The 19031-nt window shown below is 46.8% G+C and overlaps 1 protein-coding gene across 1 annotated transcript; it reads left to right on the top strand.

The window, feature by feature from the left end:
* Positions 1-7978: 7978 nt before the first annotated feature.
* Positions 7979-18529, top strand: LOC138854298 (streptococcal hemagglutinin-like). Its single transcript, XM_070096529.1, has 3 exons — positions 7979-8086; positions 10110-14295; positions 14330-18529. Exons 1-2 carry the CDS (start codon positions 7979-7981, stop codon positions 11727-11729), a joined length of 1728 nt encoding a protein of 575 aa, XP_069952630.1. The 3' UTR covers positions 11730-14295; positions 14330-18529.
* Positions 18530-19031: the final 502 nt, after the last annotated feature.

Here is a 19031-nt window from a genome sequence, read left to right as displayed (position 1 = left end):
CAACCACGACCCAACACAACACAACCACGACCCAACACAACACAACCACGACCCAACACAACACAACCACGACCCAACACAACACAACCACGACCCAACACAACACAACCACGACCCAACACAACACAACCACGACCAAACACAACACAACCACGACCCAACACAACACACCCACGACTCAACACAACACAACCACGACCCAACACAACACAACCATGACCCAACACAACACAACCACGACCCAACACAACACAACCACGACTCAACACAACACAACCACGACCCAACACAACACACCCACGACTCAACACAACACAACCACGACCCAACACAACAAAACCACGACCCAACACAACACAACCATGACCAAACACAACGTAACCACGACCCAACACAACACAACCACGACCCAACACAACACAACCACGACCAAACGCAACACAACCACGACCCAACACAACACAACCACGACCAAACACAACACAACCACGACCCAACACAACACAACCACGACTCAACACAACACAACCACAACCCAACACAACACAACCACGACCCAGCACAACACAACCACGACCCAATACAACGCAACCATGACCCAACACAACACAACCACGACCCAACATAATACAACCACGACTCAACACAACACAACCACGACCCAACACAACACAACCACGACTCAACACAACACAACCACGACCCAACACAACACAACCTCGACGAACACAACATAACCACGACCCAACACAACACAACCACGACCCAATACAACACAACCATGACCCAACACAACACAACCACGACCCAACACAACCACGACTCAACACAACACAACCATGACCCAACATAACCACGACCCGACACAACCACGATCTATAACGTAATCTAATAACAAAAATAACTATTGAGAAGTAATAACGATATATACCATCAACAGTATTAACCTTTGTTGTTGTTGTTGTTGTTGTTGTTGTTGTTGTTGTTGTGTGGGGGCTGTAATGTTCTTGTTATTGTTACTGTTGTTGTTGTTTGAGTATTTGTCAGGGAAAACTCATAAAAAGACCCGTTAAATGACTTAGTGAGACCGTGAGTGAGAGGGGTCACAGACCGTGAGTGAAGATCACAGACTGTGAGTGAAGATCACAGACCGTGAGTGAAGATCACAGACCGTGAGTGAAGATCACAGACCGTGAGTGAAGGTCACAGACCGTGAGTGAAGATCACAGACTGTGAGTGAAGATCACAGACCGTGAGTGAAGGTCACAGACCGTGAGTGAAGATCACAGACCGTGAGTGAAGGTCACAGACCGTGAGTGAAGGTCACAGACCGTGAGTGAAGATCACAGATCGTGAGTGAAGGTCACAGACCGTGAGTGAAGATCACAGACCGTGAGTGAAGGTCACAGACCGTGAGTGAAGGTCACAGACCGTGAGTGAAGATCACATACCGTGAGTGAAGGTCACAGACCGTGAGTGAAGATCACATACCGTGAGTGAAGGTCACAGACCGTGAGTGAAGATCACAGACCGTGAGTGAAGGTCACAGACCGTGAGTGAAGGTCACAGATCGTGAGTGAAGGTCACAGATCGTGAGTAAAGGTCACAGATCGTGAGTGAAGGTCACAGACCGTGAGTGAAGGTCACAGATCGTGAGTAAAGGTCACAGATCGTGAGTGAAGGTCACAGACCGTGAATGAGAACCTGGGCAGGTGAAAATAAGGGCCCTGAGTGATCATGTTTCACCTTACAGTGGAGAGTATCAGAGGTAGTCTGAAGGATAGTATCAGGGGTAGTCTGGAGGATAGTGTCAGGGATAGTCTGAAGGATAGCATCAGGGACAGTCTGAAGGATAGTATCAGGGGTAGTCTGAAGGATAGTATCAGGGGTAGTCTGAAGGATAGTATCAGGGGTAGTCTGAAGGATAGTATCAAGGGTAGTCTGAAGGATAGTATCAAGGGTAGTCTGAAGGATAGTATCAAGGGTAGTCTGAAGGATAGTATCAGGGGTAGTCTGAAGGATAGTATCAGGGGTAGTCTGAAGGATAGTATCAGGGGTAGTCTGAAGGATAGTATCAGGGGTAGTCTGAAGGATAGTATCAAGGGTAGTCTGAAGGATAGTATCAGGGGTAGTCTGAAGGATAGTATCAGGGGTAGTCTGAAGGATAGTATCAGGGGTAGTCTGAAGGATAGTATCAGAGGTAGTCTGAAGGATAGTATCAGGGGTAGTCTGAAGGATAGTATCAGGGGTAGTCTGAAGGATAGTATCAGGGGTAGTCTGAAGGATAGTATCAGAGGTAGTCTGAAGGATAGTATCAGGGGTAGTCTGAAGGATAGTATCAGAGGTAGTCTGAAGGATAGTATCAGAGGTAGTCTGAAGGATAGTATCAGGGGTAGTCTGAAGGATAGTATCAGGGGTAGTCTGAAGGATAGTATCAGGGGTAGTCTGAAGGATAGTATCAGGGGTAGTCTGAAGGATAGTATCAGAGGTAGTCTGAAGGATAGTATCAGAGGTAGTCTGAAGGATAGTATCAGAGGTAGTCTGAAGGATAGTATCAGGGGTAGTCTGGAGGATAGTATCAGGGGTAGTCTGAAGGGCTGGAACTATTAGATCCAGGAGAGATAAAATCACAACGTATAAGATAATGAGGGGTATCACAGAGTTAACATGAACAGATAAACATCGAAGCGAGGGGTAGAACATGACTTTCAACATGACTCTCAATAACACATGACAACATGACTCTTAAAGAGTCGGAAGAGACTACAAATGATCTTCATGTGTCGAGTTAAGAGGCGGGGCCAGGAGCTCTGACTTACATCCCCCAGGCACACCTCTGGGGGTACAACACATGTACCCTGCACCGTACCTAAGTCAGATCTTATATATTGCTTACCTACCTTGCATACGTTTTTTGTACTAAGTACTGAGGCACTTTTGCATCTGTAAGTTAATGAATGTTTAAGGCACCTTTGCACTTCTCAATCGGTCGGTGGAGAAGTGCAACTAGTATCCACTAGTTACATAGTCGCTGATGTTAGATGACCTGGAAGAATTTACAAGTGTGTCCTGGTTCTGCTCTATGGTACCTTAGTGCTTCATTAAGTCACTCCAATACACTTCTTCCATACCTGATTCTCTTCAAGTAGTGTGAGTTGGTCTGGGTGCCAGACCATGATGTGTGTGGTCTGGGTGCCAGACCATGATGTGTGTGATATGGGTGCCAGACCATGATGTGTGTGGTCTGGGTGCCAGAACATGATGTGTGTGGTCTGGGTGCCAGACCATGGCGTGTGAGGTCTGTGTGCCAGACTATGACGTGTGAGGTCTGAGTGCCAGATCATGACGTGTGTGGTCTAGGTGCCAGACCATGATGTGTGTGGTCTGGATGCCAGACCATGACGCGTGTGGTCTGGGTGCCAGACCATGACGTGTGTGGTCTGGGTGCCAGACTATGACGTGTGTGGTCTGGGTGCCAGATTATGACGTGTGTGGTCTGGGTGCCAGACCATGACGTGTGTGGTCTGGGTGCCAGACCATGACGTGCGTGGTCTGGGTGCCAGACTATGACGTGTGTGGTCTGGGTGCCAGACTATGACGTGTATGGTCTGGGTGCCAGACCATGACGTGTGTGGTCTGGGTGCCAGACTATGACGTGTGTGGTCTGGGTGCCAGACTATGACGTGTGTGGTCTGGGTGCCAGACCATGACGTGTGTGGTCTGGGTGCCAGACTATGACGTGTGTGGTCTGGGTGCCAGACTATGACGTGTGTGGTCTGGGTGCCAGCCTATGACGTGTGTGGTCTGGGTGCCAGACTATGACGTGTGTGGTCTGGGTGCCAGACCATGACGTGTGTGGTCTGGGTGCCAGACTATGACGTGTGTGGTCTGGGTGCCAGACTATGACGTGTGTGGTCTGGGTGCCAGCCTATGACGTGTGTGGTCTGGGTGCCAGACTATGACGTGTGTGGTCTGGGTGCCAGACCATGATGTGTGTGGTCTGGGTGCCAGACCATGACGTGTGTGGTCTGGGTGCCAGACCATGACGTGTGTGGTCTGGGTGCCAGACTATGACGTGTGTGGTCTGGGTGCCAGACCATGACGTGTGTGGTCTGGGTGCCAGACTATGACGTGTGTGGTCTGGGTGCCAGACTATGACGTGTGTGGTCTGGGTGCCAGACCATGACGTGTGTGGTCTGGGTGCCAGACCATGACGTGTGTGGTCTGGGTGCCAGACTATGACGTGTGTGGTCTGGGTGCCAGACCATGACGTGTGTGGTCTGGGTGCCAGCCTATGACGTGTGTGGTCTGGGTGCCAGACTATGACGTGTGTGGTCTGGGTGCCAGACCATGACGTGTGTGGTCTGGGTGCCAGCCTATGACGTGTGTGGTCTGGGTGCCAGACTATGACGTGTGTGGTCTGGGTGCCAGACCATGACGTGTGTGGTCTGGGTGCCAGCCTATGACGTGTGTGGTCTGGGTGCCAGACTATGACGTGTGTGGTCTGGGTGCCAGACCATGACGTGTGTGGTCTGGGTGCCAGACTATGACGTGTGTGGTCTGGGTGCCAGACTATGACGTGTGTGGTCTGGGTGCCAGACCATGACGTGTGTGGTCTGGGTGCCAGACCATGACGTGTGTGGTCTGGGTGCCAGACCATGACGTGTGTGGTCTGGGTGCCAGACTATGACGTGTGTGGTCTGGGTGCCAGACCATGACGTGTGTGGTCTGGGTGCCAGACCATGACGTGTGTGGTCTGGGTGCCAGACCATGACGTGTGTGGTCTGGGTGCCAGACTATGACGTGTGTGGTCTGGGTGCCAGACCATGACGTGTGTGGTCTGGGTGCCAGACTATGACGTGTGTGGTCTGGGTGCCAGACCATGACGTGTGTGGTCTGGGTGCCAGCCTATGACGTGTGTGGTCTGGGTGCCAGACTATGACGTGTGTGGTCTGGGTGCCAGACCATGACGTGTGTGGTCTGGGTGCCAGCCTATGACGTGTGTGGTCTGGGTGCCAGACTATGACGTGTGTGGTCTGGGTGCCAGACCATGACGTGTGTGGTCTGGGTGCCAGCCTATGACGTGTGTGGTCTGGGTGCCAGACTATGACGTGTGTGGTCTGGGTGCCAGACCATGACGTGTGTGGTCTGGGTGCCAGACTATGACGTGTGTGGTCTGGGTGCCAGACTATGACGTGTGTGGTCTGGGTGCCAGACCATGACGTGTGTGGTCTGGGTGCCAGACCATGACGTGTGTGGTCTGGGTGCCAGACCATGACGTGTGTGGTCTGGGTGCCAGACTATGACGTGTGTGGTCTGGGTGCCAGACCATGACGTGTGTGGTCTGGGTGCCAGACCATGACGTGTGTGGTCTGGGTGCCAGACCATGACGTGTGTGGTCTGGGTGCCAGACTATGACGTGTGTGGTCTGGGTGCCAGACTATGACGTGTGTGGTCTGGGTGCCAGACTATGACGTGTGTGGTCCGGGTGCCAGACTATGACGTGTGTGGTCTGGGTGCCAGACTATGACGTGTGTGGTCTGGGTGCCAGACCATGACGTGTGTGGTCTGGGTGCCAGACTATGACGTGTGTGGTCTGGGTGCCAGACTATGACGTGTGTGGTCTGGGTGCCAGACTATGACGTGTGTGGTCTGGGTGCCAGACCATGACGTGTGTGGTCTGGGTGCCAGACTATGACGTGTGTGGTCTGGGTGCCAGACTATGACGTGTGTGGTCTGGGTGCCAGACTATGACGTGTGTGGTCTGGGTGCCAGACTATGACGTGTGTGGTCTGGGTGCCAGACTATGACGTGTGTGGTCTGGGTGCCAGACCATGACGTGTGTGGTCTGGGTGCCAGACTATGACGTGTGTGGTCTGGGTGCCAGACTATGACGTGTGTACCTACTGTACATCATAACACCAGTACAACTGTACCTACTGTACATCATAACACCAGTACAACTGTACCTACTGTACATCATAACACCAGTACAACTGTACCTACTGTACATCATAACACCAGTACAACTGTACATTCACAGATTTAGTGTACAGTATTACTTGTACTGGACGTGTTACATTGAGTGTACATAACAGTGATGACCTTACATAGCAGAACTAACTTCACAACCTTAACTCTTCCATTAACTCCTCACCTAACTAACTCTTCACCTAACTAACTCTTCACCTAACTAACTCTTCACCTTAACTCTTCACCTAACTAATTCTTCACCTAACTACTCTTCACCTAACTAATTCTTCACCTAACTACTCTTCACCTAACTAACTCTTCACCTAACTAACTCTTCACCTAACTAACTCTTTACTTAACTAATTCTTCACCTAACTACTCTTCACCTAACTAACTCTTCACCTAACTAACTCTTCACCTAACTACTCTTCACCTAACTAACTCTTTACTTAACTAATTCTTCACCTAACTACTCTTCACCTAACTAACTCTTCACCTAACTAACTCTTCACCTAACTAACTCTTTACTTAACTAATTCTTCACCTAATCAACTCTTCACCTAACTAATTCTTCACATATCTAATTCTTCACATAACTAACTCTTCATCTAACTAACTCTTCACCTAACTAACTCTTCACCTAACTAACTCTTTACTTAACTAATTCTTCACCTAATCAACTCTTCACCTAACTAATTCTTCACATATCTAATTCTTCACATAACTAACTCTTCATCTAACTAACTCTTCATCTAACTAACTCTTCACCTAACTAACTCTTCACCTAACTATCTCTTCACCTTAACTCTTCACCTAACTAACTCTTCACCTAACTAACTCTTCACCTAACTAACTCTTCACCTAACTATTCTTCACCTAACTCTTCACCTAACTAATTCTTCACCTAATCAACTTTTCACTTAACTAATTCCTCTCCTAACTAATTCTTCACCTAACTAATTCTTCACCTAACTGCCCACTAAGTACGGGGAATGTTACATGGTTTCTGTATAACTTTTCAGTGAGTAACTTGATCCACTTGTAACTTAGTGAATATTGAAGCACTTTTGCACTTGTAACTGTGTTAATATTTCTGCACCTTTGTACTTGTAATTTAGTGAGTATTTCTGCACATTTGTACTTGTAATTTAGTGAATATTTCTGCACCTTTGCACTTGTAATTTAGTGAATATTTCTGCACCTTTGCACTTGTAATTTAGTGAATATTTCTGCACCTTTGCACTTGTAATTTAGTGAATATTTCTGCACCTTTGCACTTGTAATTTAGTGAATATTTCTGCACCTTTGCACTTGTAACTTAGTGAATATTTCTGCACCTTTGCACTTGTAATTTAGTGAATATTTCTGCACCTTTGCACTTGTAACTTAGTGAATATTTCTGCACCTTTGCACTTGTAACTTTGTTAATATTTCTGCACCTTTGTACTTGTAACTTTGTGATAATTTCTGCACCTTTGTACTTGTAATTTAGTGAATATTTCTGCACATTTGTACTTGTAATTTAGTGAATATTTCTGCACCTTTGCACTTGTAATTTAGTGAATATTTCTGCACCTTTGCACTTGTAATTTAGTGTATATTTCTGCACCTTTGCACTTGTAATTTAGTGAATATTTCTGCACCTTTGCACTTGTAATTTAGTAAATATTGAAGCACTTTTGCACATAACTGTCTACACCTGCACTTAACTGTTTACAACTGCACTTAACTGTCTACAAATGCACATAACTGTGTACACCTGCACATAACTGTCTACACCTGCACTTAATTGTCTACACCTGCACTTAACTGTCTACACCTCCGCTTAACTGTCTACACCTGCACTTAATTGTCTACACCTGCACTTAACTGTCTACACCTCCGCTTAACTGTCTACACCTGCACTTAACTGTCTACATCTGCACTTAATTGTCTACAACTGCACTTAACTATCTACACCTGCACATAACTGTTTACACCAACACATAACTGTTTACACCTGCACATGTTTACACCTGTACATGTTTACACCTGCACATGTGTACCTCTGCACATGTTTACACCTGTACATGTTTACACCTGCACATGTGTACCCCTGCACATGTTTACACCTGTACATGTTTACACCTGCACATGTGTACCTCTGCACATATTTACATCTGCACATGTTTACACCTGTACACACGTTTTCTACAGCAGCAGAAAAGTGTATCTCTCCTGGTGCATTTGTCATGGCATGTTGAAAATGCACCTGTACACCTGCCTCCAACACCTATACACCTCCATCTAACACCTGTACCTTTGGCTTCAGCGCCTGTTTACTTCCATCTAGCACCTGTATGACTCCACCTAGCACCTTACACCTGCCTCCAGCACTTGTATACCTGCCTCCAGCACTGTACCTCCTACCTCCAGCACTTGTACACCTGCCTCCAGCACTGTACACCTGCCCTTAGCACCTGTATACTCGCCTCCAGCACTAGACACCTGCCTCCAGCACTGTACACCTGCCCTTAGCACCTGTATACTCGCCTCCAGCACTAGACACTTGCCTCAAACACTGTACACCTGTCTCATAATTGCACTTGTGAACTTTGCTTTTATACACCTGCACACTAAGTTATGGACCTGCATGCACACACCTGGCAACCTTTACTCACCCGCTTGTATCTCAAGGGGGTTGAACCACAGCTCCTGGGCTTCGCTTCACAACTTCTGGTCTCATGGTGCTATTAATAATAATAATAATAATGATAATAATAATAATAATAATAATAATAATAATAATAATAATAATAATAATAATAATAATAATATGATTATTATTATTATTATTATTATTATTATTATTATTATGTGACGTTACCGTTGTTTCATGCAGCATACAGTGACGTCACTGTTGTTTCAGCACTCAGCGTCAGCACTCAGTGTCAGCACTCAGTGTCAGCACTCAGTGTCAGCACTCAGTGTCACCACTCAGTGTCACCACTCAGTGTCAGCACTCAGTGTCACCACTCAGTGTCACCACTCAGTGTCACCACTCAGTGTCAGCACTCAGTGTCACCACTCAGTGTCACCACTCAGTGTCACCACTCAGTGTCACCACTCAGTGTCACCACTCAGTGTCACCACTCAGTGTCAGCACTCAGTGTCAGCACTCAGTGTCAGCACTCAGTGTCAGCACTCAGTGTCACCACTCAGTGTCACCACTCAGTGTCACCACTCAGTGTCACCACTCAGTGTCACCACTCAGTGTCACCACTCAGTGTCAGCACTCAGTGTCAGCACTCAGTGTCAGCACTCAGTGTCAGCACTCAGTGTCACCACTCAGTGTCACCACTCAGTGTCACCACTCAGTGTCAGCACTCAGTGTCAGCACTCAGTGTCACCACTCAGTGTCACCACTCAGTGTCAGCACTCAGTGTCAGCACTCAGTGTCAGCACTTAGTGTCAGCACTCAGTGTCAGCACTCAGTGTCAGCACTCAGTGTCACCACTCAGTGTCACCACTCAGTGTCACCACTCAGTGTCACCACTCAGTGTCACCACTCAGTGTCAGCATTCAGTGTCAGCATTCAGTGTCAGCACTCAGTGTCAGCACTCAGTGTCAGCACTTAGTGTCAGCACTCAGTGTCAGCACTCAGTGTCAGCACTCAGTGTCAGCACTCAGTGTCAGCACTTAGTGTCAGCACTCAGTGTCAGCACTCAGTGTCAGCACTCAGTGTCAGCACTCAGTGTCACCACTCAGTGTCACCACTCAGTGTCAGCACTCAGTGTCAGCACTCAGTGTCAGCACTCAGTGTCAGCACTCAGTGTCACCACTCAGTGTCACCACTCAGTGTCACCACTCAGTGTCAGCACTCAGTGTCAGCACTCAGTGTCAGCACTCAGTGTCAGCACTCAGTGTCACCACTCAGTGTCAGCATTCAGTGTCAGCATTCAGTGTCAGCACTCAGTGTCATCACTCAGTGTCACCACTCAGTGTCAGCATTTAATGTCAGCAGTGTCTGCACTCAGTGTCAGCACTTAGTGTCATCACTCAGTGTCAGCACTTAGTATCATCACACAGTGTCAGCACTCAGTGTCAGCATTTAATGTCAGCAGTGTCAGCACTCAGTACACAGTGTCAACACTTAGTACAGTGTCAGCACTGAGTACATAGTGTCAGTACAGTGTCAGGAGTGTGAGTACAGTGTCTGCCATTTTCAGTGCCACTCTCAGAGTTTGTGCCACTCTCAGTGTCTGCCACTCTCAGTCAAGTGTCTGCCACTCTCAGTCAAGTGTCTGTCACTCTCAGTCAGTGTCTGCCACTCTCAGTCAAGTGTTTGCCACTCTCAGTCAAGTGTCTGCCACTCTCAGTCAAGTGTCTGCCACTCTCAGTCAGTGTCTGCCACTCTCAGTCAGTGTCTGCCACTCTCAGTCAGTGTCTGCCACTCTCAGTCAGTGTCTGCCACTCTTAGTCAAGTGTCTGCCACTCTCAGTCAGTGTCTGCCACTCTCAGTCAGTGTCTGCCACTCTCAGTCAGTGTCTGCCACTCTCAGTCAAGTGTCTGCCACTCTCAGTCAAGTGTCTGCCACTCTCAGTCAAGTGTTTGCCACTCTCAGTCAAGTGTCTGCCACTCTCAGTCAGTGTCTGCCACTCTCAGTCAAGTGTCTGCCACTCTCAGTCAAGTGTCTGCCACTCTCAGTCAGTGTCTGCCACTCTCAGTCAGTGTCTGCCACTCTCAGTCAGTGTCTGCCACTCTTAGTCAAGTGTCTGCCACTCTCAGTCAGTGTCTGCCACTCTCAGTCAGTGTCTGCCACTCTCAGTCAAGTGTCTGCCACTCTCAGTCAAGTGTTTGCCACTCTCAGTCAGTGTCTGCCACTCTCAGTCAGTGTCTGCCACTCTCAGTCAAGTGTCTGCCACTCTCAGTCAAGTGTTTGCCACTCTCAGTCAGTGTCTGCCACTCTTAGTCAAGTGTCTGCCACTTTCAGTCAGTGTCTGCCACTCTCAGTCAAGTGTTTGCCACTCTCAGTCAGTGTCTGCCACTCTCAGTCAAGTGTTTGCCACTCTCAATCAGTGTCTGCCACTCTCAGTCAAGTGTCTGCCACTCTCAGTCAAGTGTTTGCCACTCTCAGTCAGTGTCTGCCACTCTCAGTCAAGTGTTTGCCACTCTCAGTCAGTGTCTGCCACTCTCAGTCAAGTGTTTGCCACTCTCAGTCAGTGTCTGCCACTCTCAGTCAAGTGTCTGCCACTCTCAGTCAAGTGTCTGCCACTCTCAGTCAAGTGTTTGCCACTCTCAGTCAGTGTCTGCCACTCTCAGTCAGTGTCTGCCACTCTCAGTCAGTGTCTGCCACTCTCAGTCAGTGTCTGCCACTCTCAGTCAGTGTTTGCCACTCTCAGTCAAGTGTTTGCCACTCTCAGTCAGTGTCTGCCACTCTCAGTCAGTGTCTGCCACTCTCAGTCAGTGTCTGCCACTCTCAGTCAGTGTCTGCCACTCTCAGTCAAGTGTCTGCCACTCTCAGTCAAGTGTTTGCCACTCTCAGTCAGTGTCTGCCACTCTCAGTCAGTGTCTGCCACTCTCAGTCAGTGTCTGCCACTCTCAGTCAAGTGTTTGCCACTCTCAGTCAGTGTCTGCCATTCTCAGTCAAGTGGAAACGTTTGAGGACACGTTTCGCCACACAGTGGCTTCATCGGTCCATACAAAGGAGAACGGGGAAGAAGAGGCGGCGTTTTGAGGTAGTCAGTCCTCCGTCAGCCTTGAGTCGAAAGCTTTAATCACTTCATTCCAGTGAAATTTATTTCTTGATTTCAACTGAACATTTAGTCCTTGGTTGAGTACGTTTATTTAAGTACATGTACACACTAGTAAAATTATCGTAAGTAGTTTATCGTACGATAATGGTACCTAAATAGTTTAGAAAACCGGCAAGTTGAGGAGTGAGGCAGCTGTTCAACACCTGGGTGTCTTTATTGAGGAAATGTTTCGCCTACATGGTAGGCTTGTTCAGTCCGATACAAAGGCAACAGTGGTAATGAAATAAAGATGATGTAATTAGTCCATCAACCTTGGAGAAGAAGTAGTTGAGGTGGTCAGTCCCTCAGCCTGGAAAAGAGTTGAGTACCAGACCATGGAGATGAACTCTTCTCCAGGCTGAGGGACTGATCACCTCAAATAATTTTTCTCCAAGGTTGATGGACTGATTACATCCTCTTTACTTCACTGTTACTCCTGCTGACTCTGTATTTGACTGAAGAAGCTTACCTTGTAGGTGAAACGTGTCAACAATAAAGACAGCTAGGTGTTGCACAAGTGTCTGACCAATCATTCTTCAGGTCGTTTACAACAATGGTACTCCTGGAAATGACTAACATTAGTATTCTCTTCTTTGTCTGCGAGTTGCTGACCCAGCAGCAGTTGAGGCTACGTGTAGCCCTTGTGGGTGCTAACATAGCTTGGGAGAGCTAACATAGCTTGGGAGAGCTAACATAGCTTGGGAGAGCTAACTTAGCTTGGGAGAGTTAACATAGCTTGGGAGAGCTGATATAAAACTTAGACACATGTACATCTGGGTATCCTTACTGTAGACGTTTCTCCAGCCAGTGAGTTCATCAATATCAGGTCATAATGTGAAGACTTATATACGAAACATTAAGTAATCACTTCCTCGACCTTGAAGTTGGTGATGATCATCGAAGTGTTGAAGGAAGTGCAGCACCGTTGTGAACCACCAACTTCATAACGTGCTGCACTTCCTCTTCACCACCTGCGAGGTTGAGGGACTCATTACCTCATCTTTTGTATATAAGTCTTCACATTATGTCCTTATATTGATAAAGCCACTGGTGGGCGAAACGTCTACAGTAAGGATACCCAGATGTTGCTCATGTGTCTAATTTTCATCTTGTCGATATTGTATACCATTCATGTACAGAGCTAACACAGCTTGGGAGAGCTGATGGAGACACATGGTATAAAATACCTACTCGATGGAAAAAGACATGCGTTTCGCCCACACAGTGGGCCTTATCAAGTCACCAACAGATGTACCCGAGTAAAAAGTACATGAATATAGTGTGGAGTCAGGTGTAAAATGTTGGGTAGGCTGTGTTAGAGGTCCCGTCCTGGTTCCTCTCTTATACAGCCTACCCAACATTCTCCACCTGACTCCACACAACATATATGCTCATGTAGTCTTTGCTCGGGCAGATCTGTTTGTGACTTGATAAATCCCACTGTGTGGGCTTATAGCATCGGATTATATTGCATTTATGGTTATTTTTCCATTAGGAGAGCTACCATGGCTCTGTTAAGAATATAAGAACACATGGAAGGAGAAACACGTCCTTCTCAAACCCACTAACAAAAGTATTTGCCCAATCCATCTTTAGTGCTACCTAAGGAATAAGCTTTGATATAAGGAATAAGCCTTGTTGGTCTGTGTTTGTGTGTGTTACCAGTGGTGTTTTAGCTGTGATATAAGATCATAGGGTCACTGGATCCCAGGTGGCCAGCCTACCTACGCCACCCTCTCAACCACCAAGCTCAACTTCATTATATTTTGTATAGGCCTCTTGAGTGTGTTGCAGCAGCAATGTTGAGAGTGGTCGTTGTTAGTGTTGGTCGCCTGGGTCAGTGTTGCTACCGTGGCCACCTTACTCATGTATAACCCTACAATACGTGCTCGCTCGTTACCACCTGCCATCCACTGCCTCTAACAATCTTCATTAATCATATTGATTTAGAATTACCTGGATGCTGAGAAACGTGCACACCAGGGGCGCTGACAGACGTGCACACCAAGGGTGCTGACAGACGCGCATACTCTACGTGCTAAAAGACAGAGGTCAGCACGTCATTTATTGAAAGAGAGAGAGAGAGGCAGGTGCCGTGCACTCTGCACGGACGAGCGAGCACGTATACTTATTGTCTCACTGTATTATTATTTAGCACTGTAGCGTCCAGCTGTCACGCCTAGCTGTGCCAGGGAGAGGCACTGGCGGTTGCCAGTGCCTCTCCCTGGCACTGAACCACCAGTGTCACTTTCGTTTTCAAAGTTCTAAGTCTAAACAAATGTATCAAAATATATGTGAAACAAACTGTTTATAGAAGAGATAGAAAAGTAAAAAATATGTATTTAGATGTATAAAAAATATTTGTAGTTTACTGTTGTTGCGTCTATAGATTTATTAAGAAAAACAGACAAGTGATTTTAAACAACAGAATCCAGAGTCTTCCAGTAATGTTAAGTGTAGTCTTAATGTGGAGTGTTCATGTTTACCTCTTGAAGAGCCGTTAACGTATGGCCGGTGACCGCCTGTGGCAGGTGGCCGCTTGTGGCAGGTGACCGCTTGTGGCAGATGGCCGCTTGTGGCAGGTGACCGCTTGTGGCAGATGGCCGCTTGTGATAGATAAACGCTTGTGGCAGGTGACTGTCCGCCGCAGCTGTCACCGGTCAAGCACAGATGTTGAGGCTACATTTGTATCAGTGTTAATGTGCTGCTGTGTGTGTGTGTGTGTGTGTGTGTGTGTGTGTGTGTGTGTGTGTGTGTGTGTGTGTGTGTGTGTGTGTGCGCGCGTTTCCGGTTGTCTTTCTGTTGTGTGTGCCTGTGGGAGAACGTGTGCACATATGTTTGTATGTGTGTGTGCCTAAGGCTTTCATGTTATGTGAGTTTTCCTGCCCTCACTGTGCAAGTCTGGAGACTGTGTAAGTCTGGAGACTGTGTAAGTCTGGAGACTGTGTAAGTCTGGAGACTGTGTAAGTCAGGAGTCTGTGTAAGTCTCGTCACATTACCCTAAAGGCTATGGTCTTAGAAGATGTGGACCCAAAGGCTACAGTTCCAAAGGTTACATTTCTAGAGGTTATGGTTCCAGAGGCTACAGTTCCAGAGGCTACATTCCCAGAGGCTACGGTTCCAGAGGTTATGGTACCAGAGGCTACAGTTCCTGAGGCTACATTCCCAAAGGCTACAGTTCCAGAGGTTATGGTACCAGAGGCTACAGTTCCTGAGGCTACATTCCCAAAGGCTACAGTTCCAGAGGTTATGGTACCAGAGGCTACAGTTCCTGAGGCTACATTCCCAAAGGCTACAGTTCCAGAGGTTATGGTACCAGAGGCTACAGTTCCTGAGGCTACATTCCCAAAGGCTACAGTTCCAGAGGTTATGGTACCAGAGGCTACAGTTCCAGAGGTTATGGTACCAGAGGCTACAGTTCCAGAAACTATGGTACTAGGGATTATGATCGTAGAAGCTGTGGTCACATATACGAGCTAATTCTGTGTTATTACGACGACCACCACCAAAGAAGCCATGAGAACGCTCTCTGAGGAAGATGGGACGCCCTCACACTGAGAAAGAGGGTGTGGAGGTCAGAGACCTGTCCTCTACCATACTACCATAGTATCCCCAGAGTATTCACAGTAACCTCCAGGAACTTGTTTCAGTAATTTATAATCTGGTGTACAATGTATATATATATATATATATATATATATATATATATATATATATATATATATATATATATATATATATATATATATATATATATATATATATATATATATATATATATATTAGAAATAAAGACTGGAGATAGCATTTACGTCCAAGTATGTCTATGTATTTTTCGAAGCCAGAAACAATGAGATTTTTTTAAACTTTCTTGATTTAATTTGTGTATAAGAATACCCAGACCGGGTCTCCGGGACAAGGGAATTAGTGTGTATAATGTCAACAAAATTAATTTCTCGAGACAATGGACTACACGCATGAGATGGAGTTTTTTAAGCCAACAGAAGACAAAAATGTGTAAGGAAACTGACGTGACACCAAGCAATGTCAGCTGAAGGTACACACACATGTATAGGGTAGATAGGTGTAGCGGTGAGGTCAAGGCTGTCCTTCCTTGACCCCAGCCCAAGTAGTGGGCTTTCAGGTAGAAGCTACAATGCTTGTAGATGCCAGGGTTAATGCCAAGCCAGCTCGTATCAGTAGAACAAGAGTGGGCTGTGGACTAGCACCTACCGTTCCTCCACTCAACACTCCACTCTAACTCCCACCATATGTAAATAACAAGACAAGGAAAACAAGTTTGACTTGTGGAGGAAAAATACAAAATTATATCAGACTGGTGACTTGATGAGAGCTTCTAGTGTGGGAAGTTTGTGGCTTGTGTCAGAGTCACTTCCAGGTGCTCTGATGGTCTGCTTGTTACCTTGTAGCAACCAGGGTCACTTCCTGATGGCCTAGTGGACTACTTGTTACCTTGTAGCAACTAGCGTCACTTCCTGATGACCTAGTAGCAACCAGGGTCAGTTCCAAGTGACTCAATGACCTGCTAGTTACACTGTAAGGGACTAGAGTCAGTTCGTCTTGTTCAAGTGACCTGGCTGCTGACTTGTAGTAACTAAGGTCAGAGCCTCAAACTCTAGTGACCTGACTGTCTGGGGACCTAGTACACACAACCCAAGTATCATAGAAATTTAGATACGTATAACCCTTATTTATATGTAAACTAGAGTGCATTACCCTAATGGACTAACTAACAAAGGTAAAAAAGGGTTGATTATTTTAGATCAGTTGCTAGCCTAGCGCGTGCTGTGCTGAGTAGGCTGTGTTTGTCTACACGACAGGCTTCATCTGCTCTTGACTATATGACAGGCTATCTTACAGACTATCCTAGGATACACAGAGCATTACTCTAGGCACGAACAGACTAACCTAGACTACACAGTGACGTGATAGATGACCCAAGATTTGACAACATGCTACTGTAAGCAACACAGTAGACTGCTTTAGACAACATAGGCTACACTAAGTAACATTAAAGGCTGTACTAGCCTAAAATAAGCTACCCAAGGCTATGTAAGAAGCTACTCTAAGCTACCTAACAAGCTACCCTATGCTTCATGACAAGCTACCCTAGGCTAAAAGGTAAACTATAATAGGTTGAACAACAAGCCCGGGTACAGGAGAGGCTACCTGGGGTTACAGTGACAGGCTATTCTGTCCATGACAGACTACTCTGCTAAGAAGTGGACAGATTAGATTTTTTTCGGATTTTGCTACCGAAGTGGCTAGTTTATTGTGCACCCAATATCCATCCTGTGGTGGGTAGCGCAAGAGCATATGGATACACAAAAGGCCTAGGAACTAGGCCCCGAAAGGGTTAACAGGTGCAGTGAGCAGTGGACAGTGAGGACAGAAAAGCAGAAAAATAAACTATAGCGCCACCGCTGCCACCACAAGTGACGGGTTGTCTGTTATGTCTGTCTTGTTTACAGAAATGTGTTGAACAGCCTATAATACCCGTAAGGAAGACACGGTCAACAAATACGCTCTCAGAAGTCTCGGTACCAGAGTTGCAACTACTGGTTTACAAGTTGCAGATGGAAACCGATGAAGCTTTGTGCATGATTATCATCCCATGACTTGATAATGGCTACTCTAGGCTACATGACAGACTACCATAGACTACAAGATAGGCTACCCTAAGCTACATGACAGGCTATCCTGTGCTACGAGACAGGTTACCCTGTGCTATAAGACAGGCTCCTAGGGTACGTAACAGACTATCCTAGGCTACATGACAGGCTACTCTAGGCTACATGACATGCTATTCTAGGCTACATGACTGGCTACCCAAGGCTACGTGACTGGCTACTCTAGGCTACTTGAATGCCTACCCTAGGCTATATAATAGGCTACTCTAGGCTACATGACAAGCTACTCTAGGCTACATGACAGGCTACCCTAGGATACATGACAGGCTACTCTAGGCTATAGAAAAGGCTACCCTAGGCTACATGATAGGCTACTCTAGGCTACATGACAGACTACGCTAGGCTACAGGATAGGTTACTCTAGGCTATATGAAAGGTTTCTCTAGGTTACTCTAGGTTACATAACAGGCTACTCAAGTTTATATGACAGGCTACCTTAGGCTACTTGACTGACTATCCTGGACTATATGACTGAGTCTCCTAGGCTACATGACAGGCTACTCTAGGCTACATGACTGGCTACCTTAGGCTACACGACCGACTATCCTAGGCTACAAAACAGGCTGCATGACTGGCTACCCTTTCATACATGACAGGCTACTCTGGGCTACAGAACAGGCAACTCTATGCTACAGGACAGACTGCTCTAGAGTACAAGACAGGCTACCCTAGGCTACAAGACAGACTACTCTAGTCTACATGACAGGCTACAGGACAGGCTGCCCTAGTCTACAGGACAGGCTACCCTAGGCTACAGGACAGACTACTCTAGGCTACAGGACAGGCTACCCTATGCTACACAATAAGGTGTCGTAGAAGTCAGTAGTCTGACTCAGCATGCGTCACCTACATATAGGCACAAGTCCCCCTGACAAGATAGTCACCACCTGCGTGACCCACCTGGAAGCACCTGAATAGAAGGGACCACCACCTGTGTAACCTGTCTGGAAGCACCTGAATAAGGGACCACCACCACCTGTGTAACCTGCCTGGGAGCACTTTCAGCCTTATACCTTGTTCCCACCGCCACACTACACGTTGTCAATGGTGCAATAAATATTATTAATTGTTGATTCCTCTCTGTATTTACCCTCTCACTTTTCACTTCAGTTAAAAGTCGTCTCTATGGCCACCAATGGTAATTAAAGGGGTGGAGGGGAAAGCCAGCTCAAGGCCTCGGTCAGATGACCAAAAGTTCCAGCTGCGGGTCATCACATGACTAAAACCAGCGTCAGGAAACACTTGTCCTGCTTCCTGACAAACCTAACCTAACCTCGGTATCAATGGTTCCTACACTTTGATGGACACTTGTTAGCTGAATCTTTGAGAAGGTTTCTAGGCGCCATGAATCTCTCAGAAAGGACCAAAGTGTTGTGTACTGTATCAAGTTACTTCACAAGCAGAATAAACAATACAGACATTTAGCATGACGTGGTATAAAGGAATGTTGTCTATAAGTTTAACTTATCACCATATTCAAGGCTGGATTGAGGCATGGACTGCAGCCCAGTGGTCTCCACCAACTGGAGGGCCTCCACCAGCTGGAGGGCCTCCACCAGCTGGAGGGCCTCCA

This window comes from Cherax quadricarinatus, chromosome 54 (genome assembly GCF_038502225.1).
Source record: "Cherax quadricarinatus isolate ZL_2023a chromosome 54, ASM3850222v1, whole genome shotgun sequence".
Lineage (NCBI taxonomy): Eukaryota > Metazoa > Arthropoda > Malacostraca > Decapoda > Parastacidae > Cherax > Cherax quadricarinatus.
Note: the sequence above shows the minus strand (reverse complement) of the source record. Positions and strands in the feature narration are given on the sequence as shown.

Bases quoted from the DNA above. Each gene is read 5' to 3' on its own strand.
- LOC138854298 (XM_070096529.1), top strand. From the start codon at position 7,979: ATGTTTACACCTGTACATGTTTACACCTGCACATGTGTACCTCTGCAC. The intron at 8,087-10,109 runs GTACATGTTTAC...GTCAACACTTAG, and splicing joins CCCTGCACATGTTTACACCT to TACAGTGTCAGCACTGAGTA.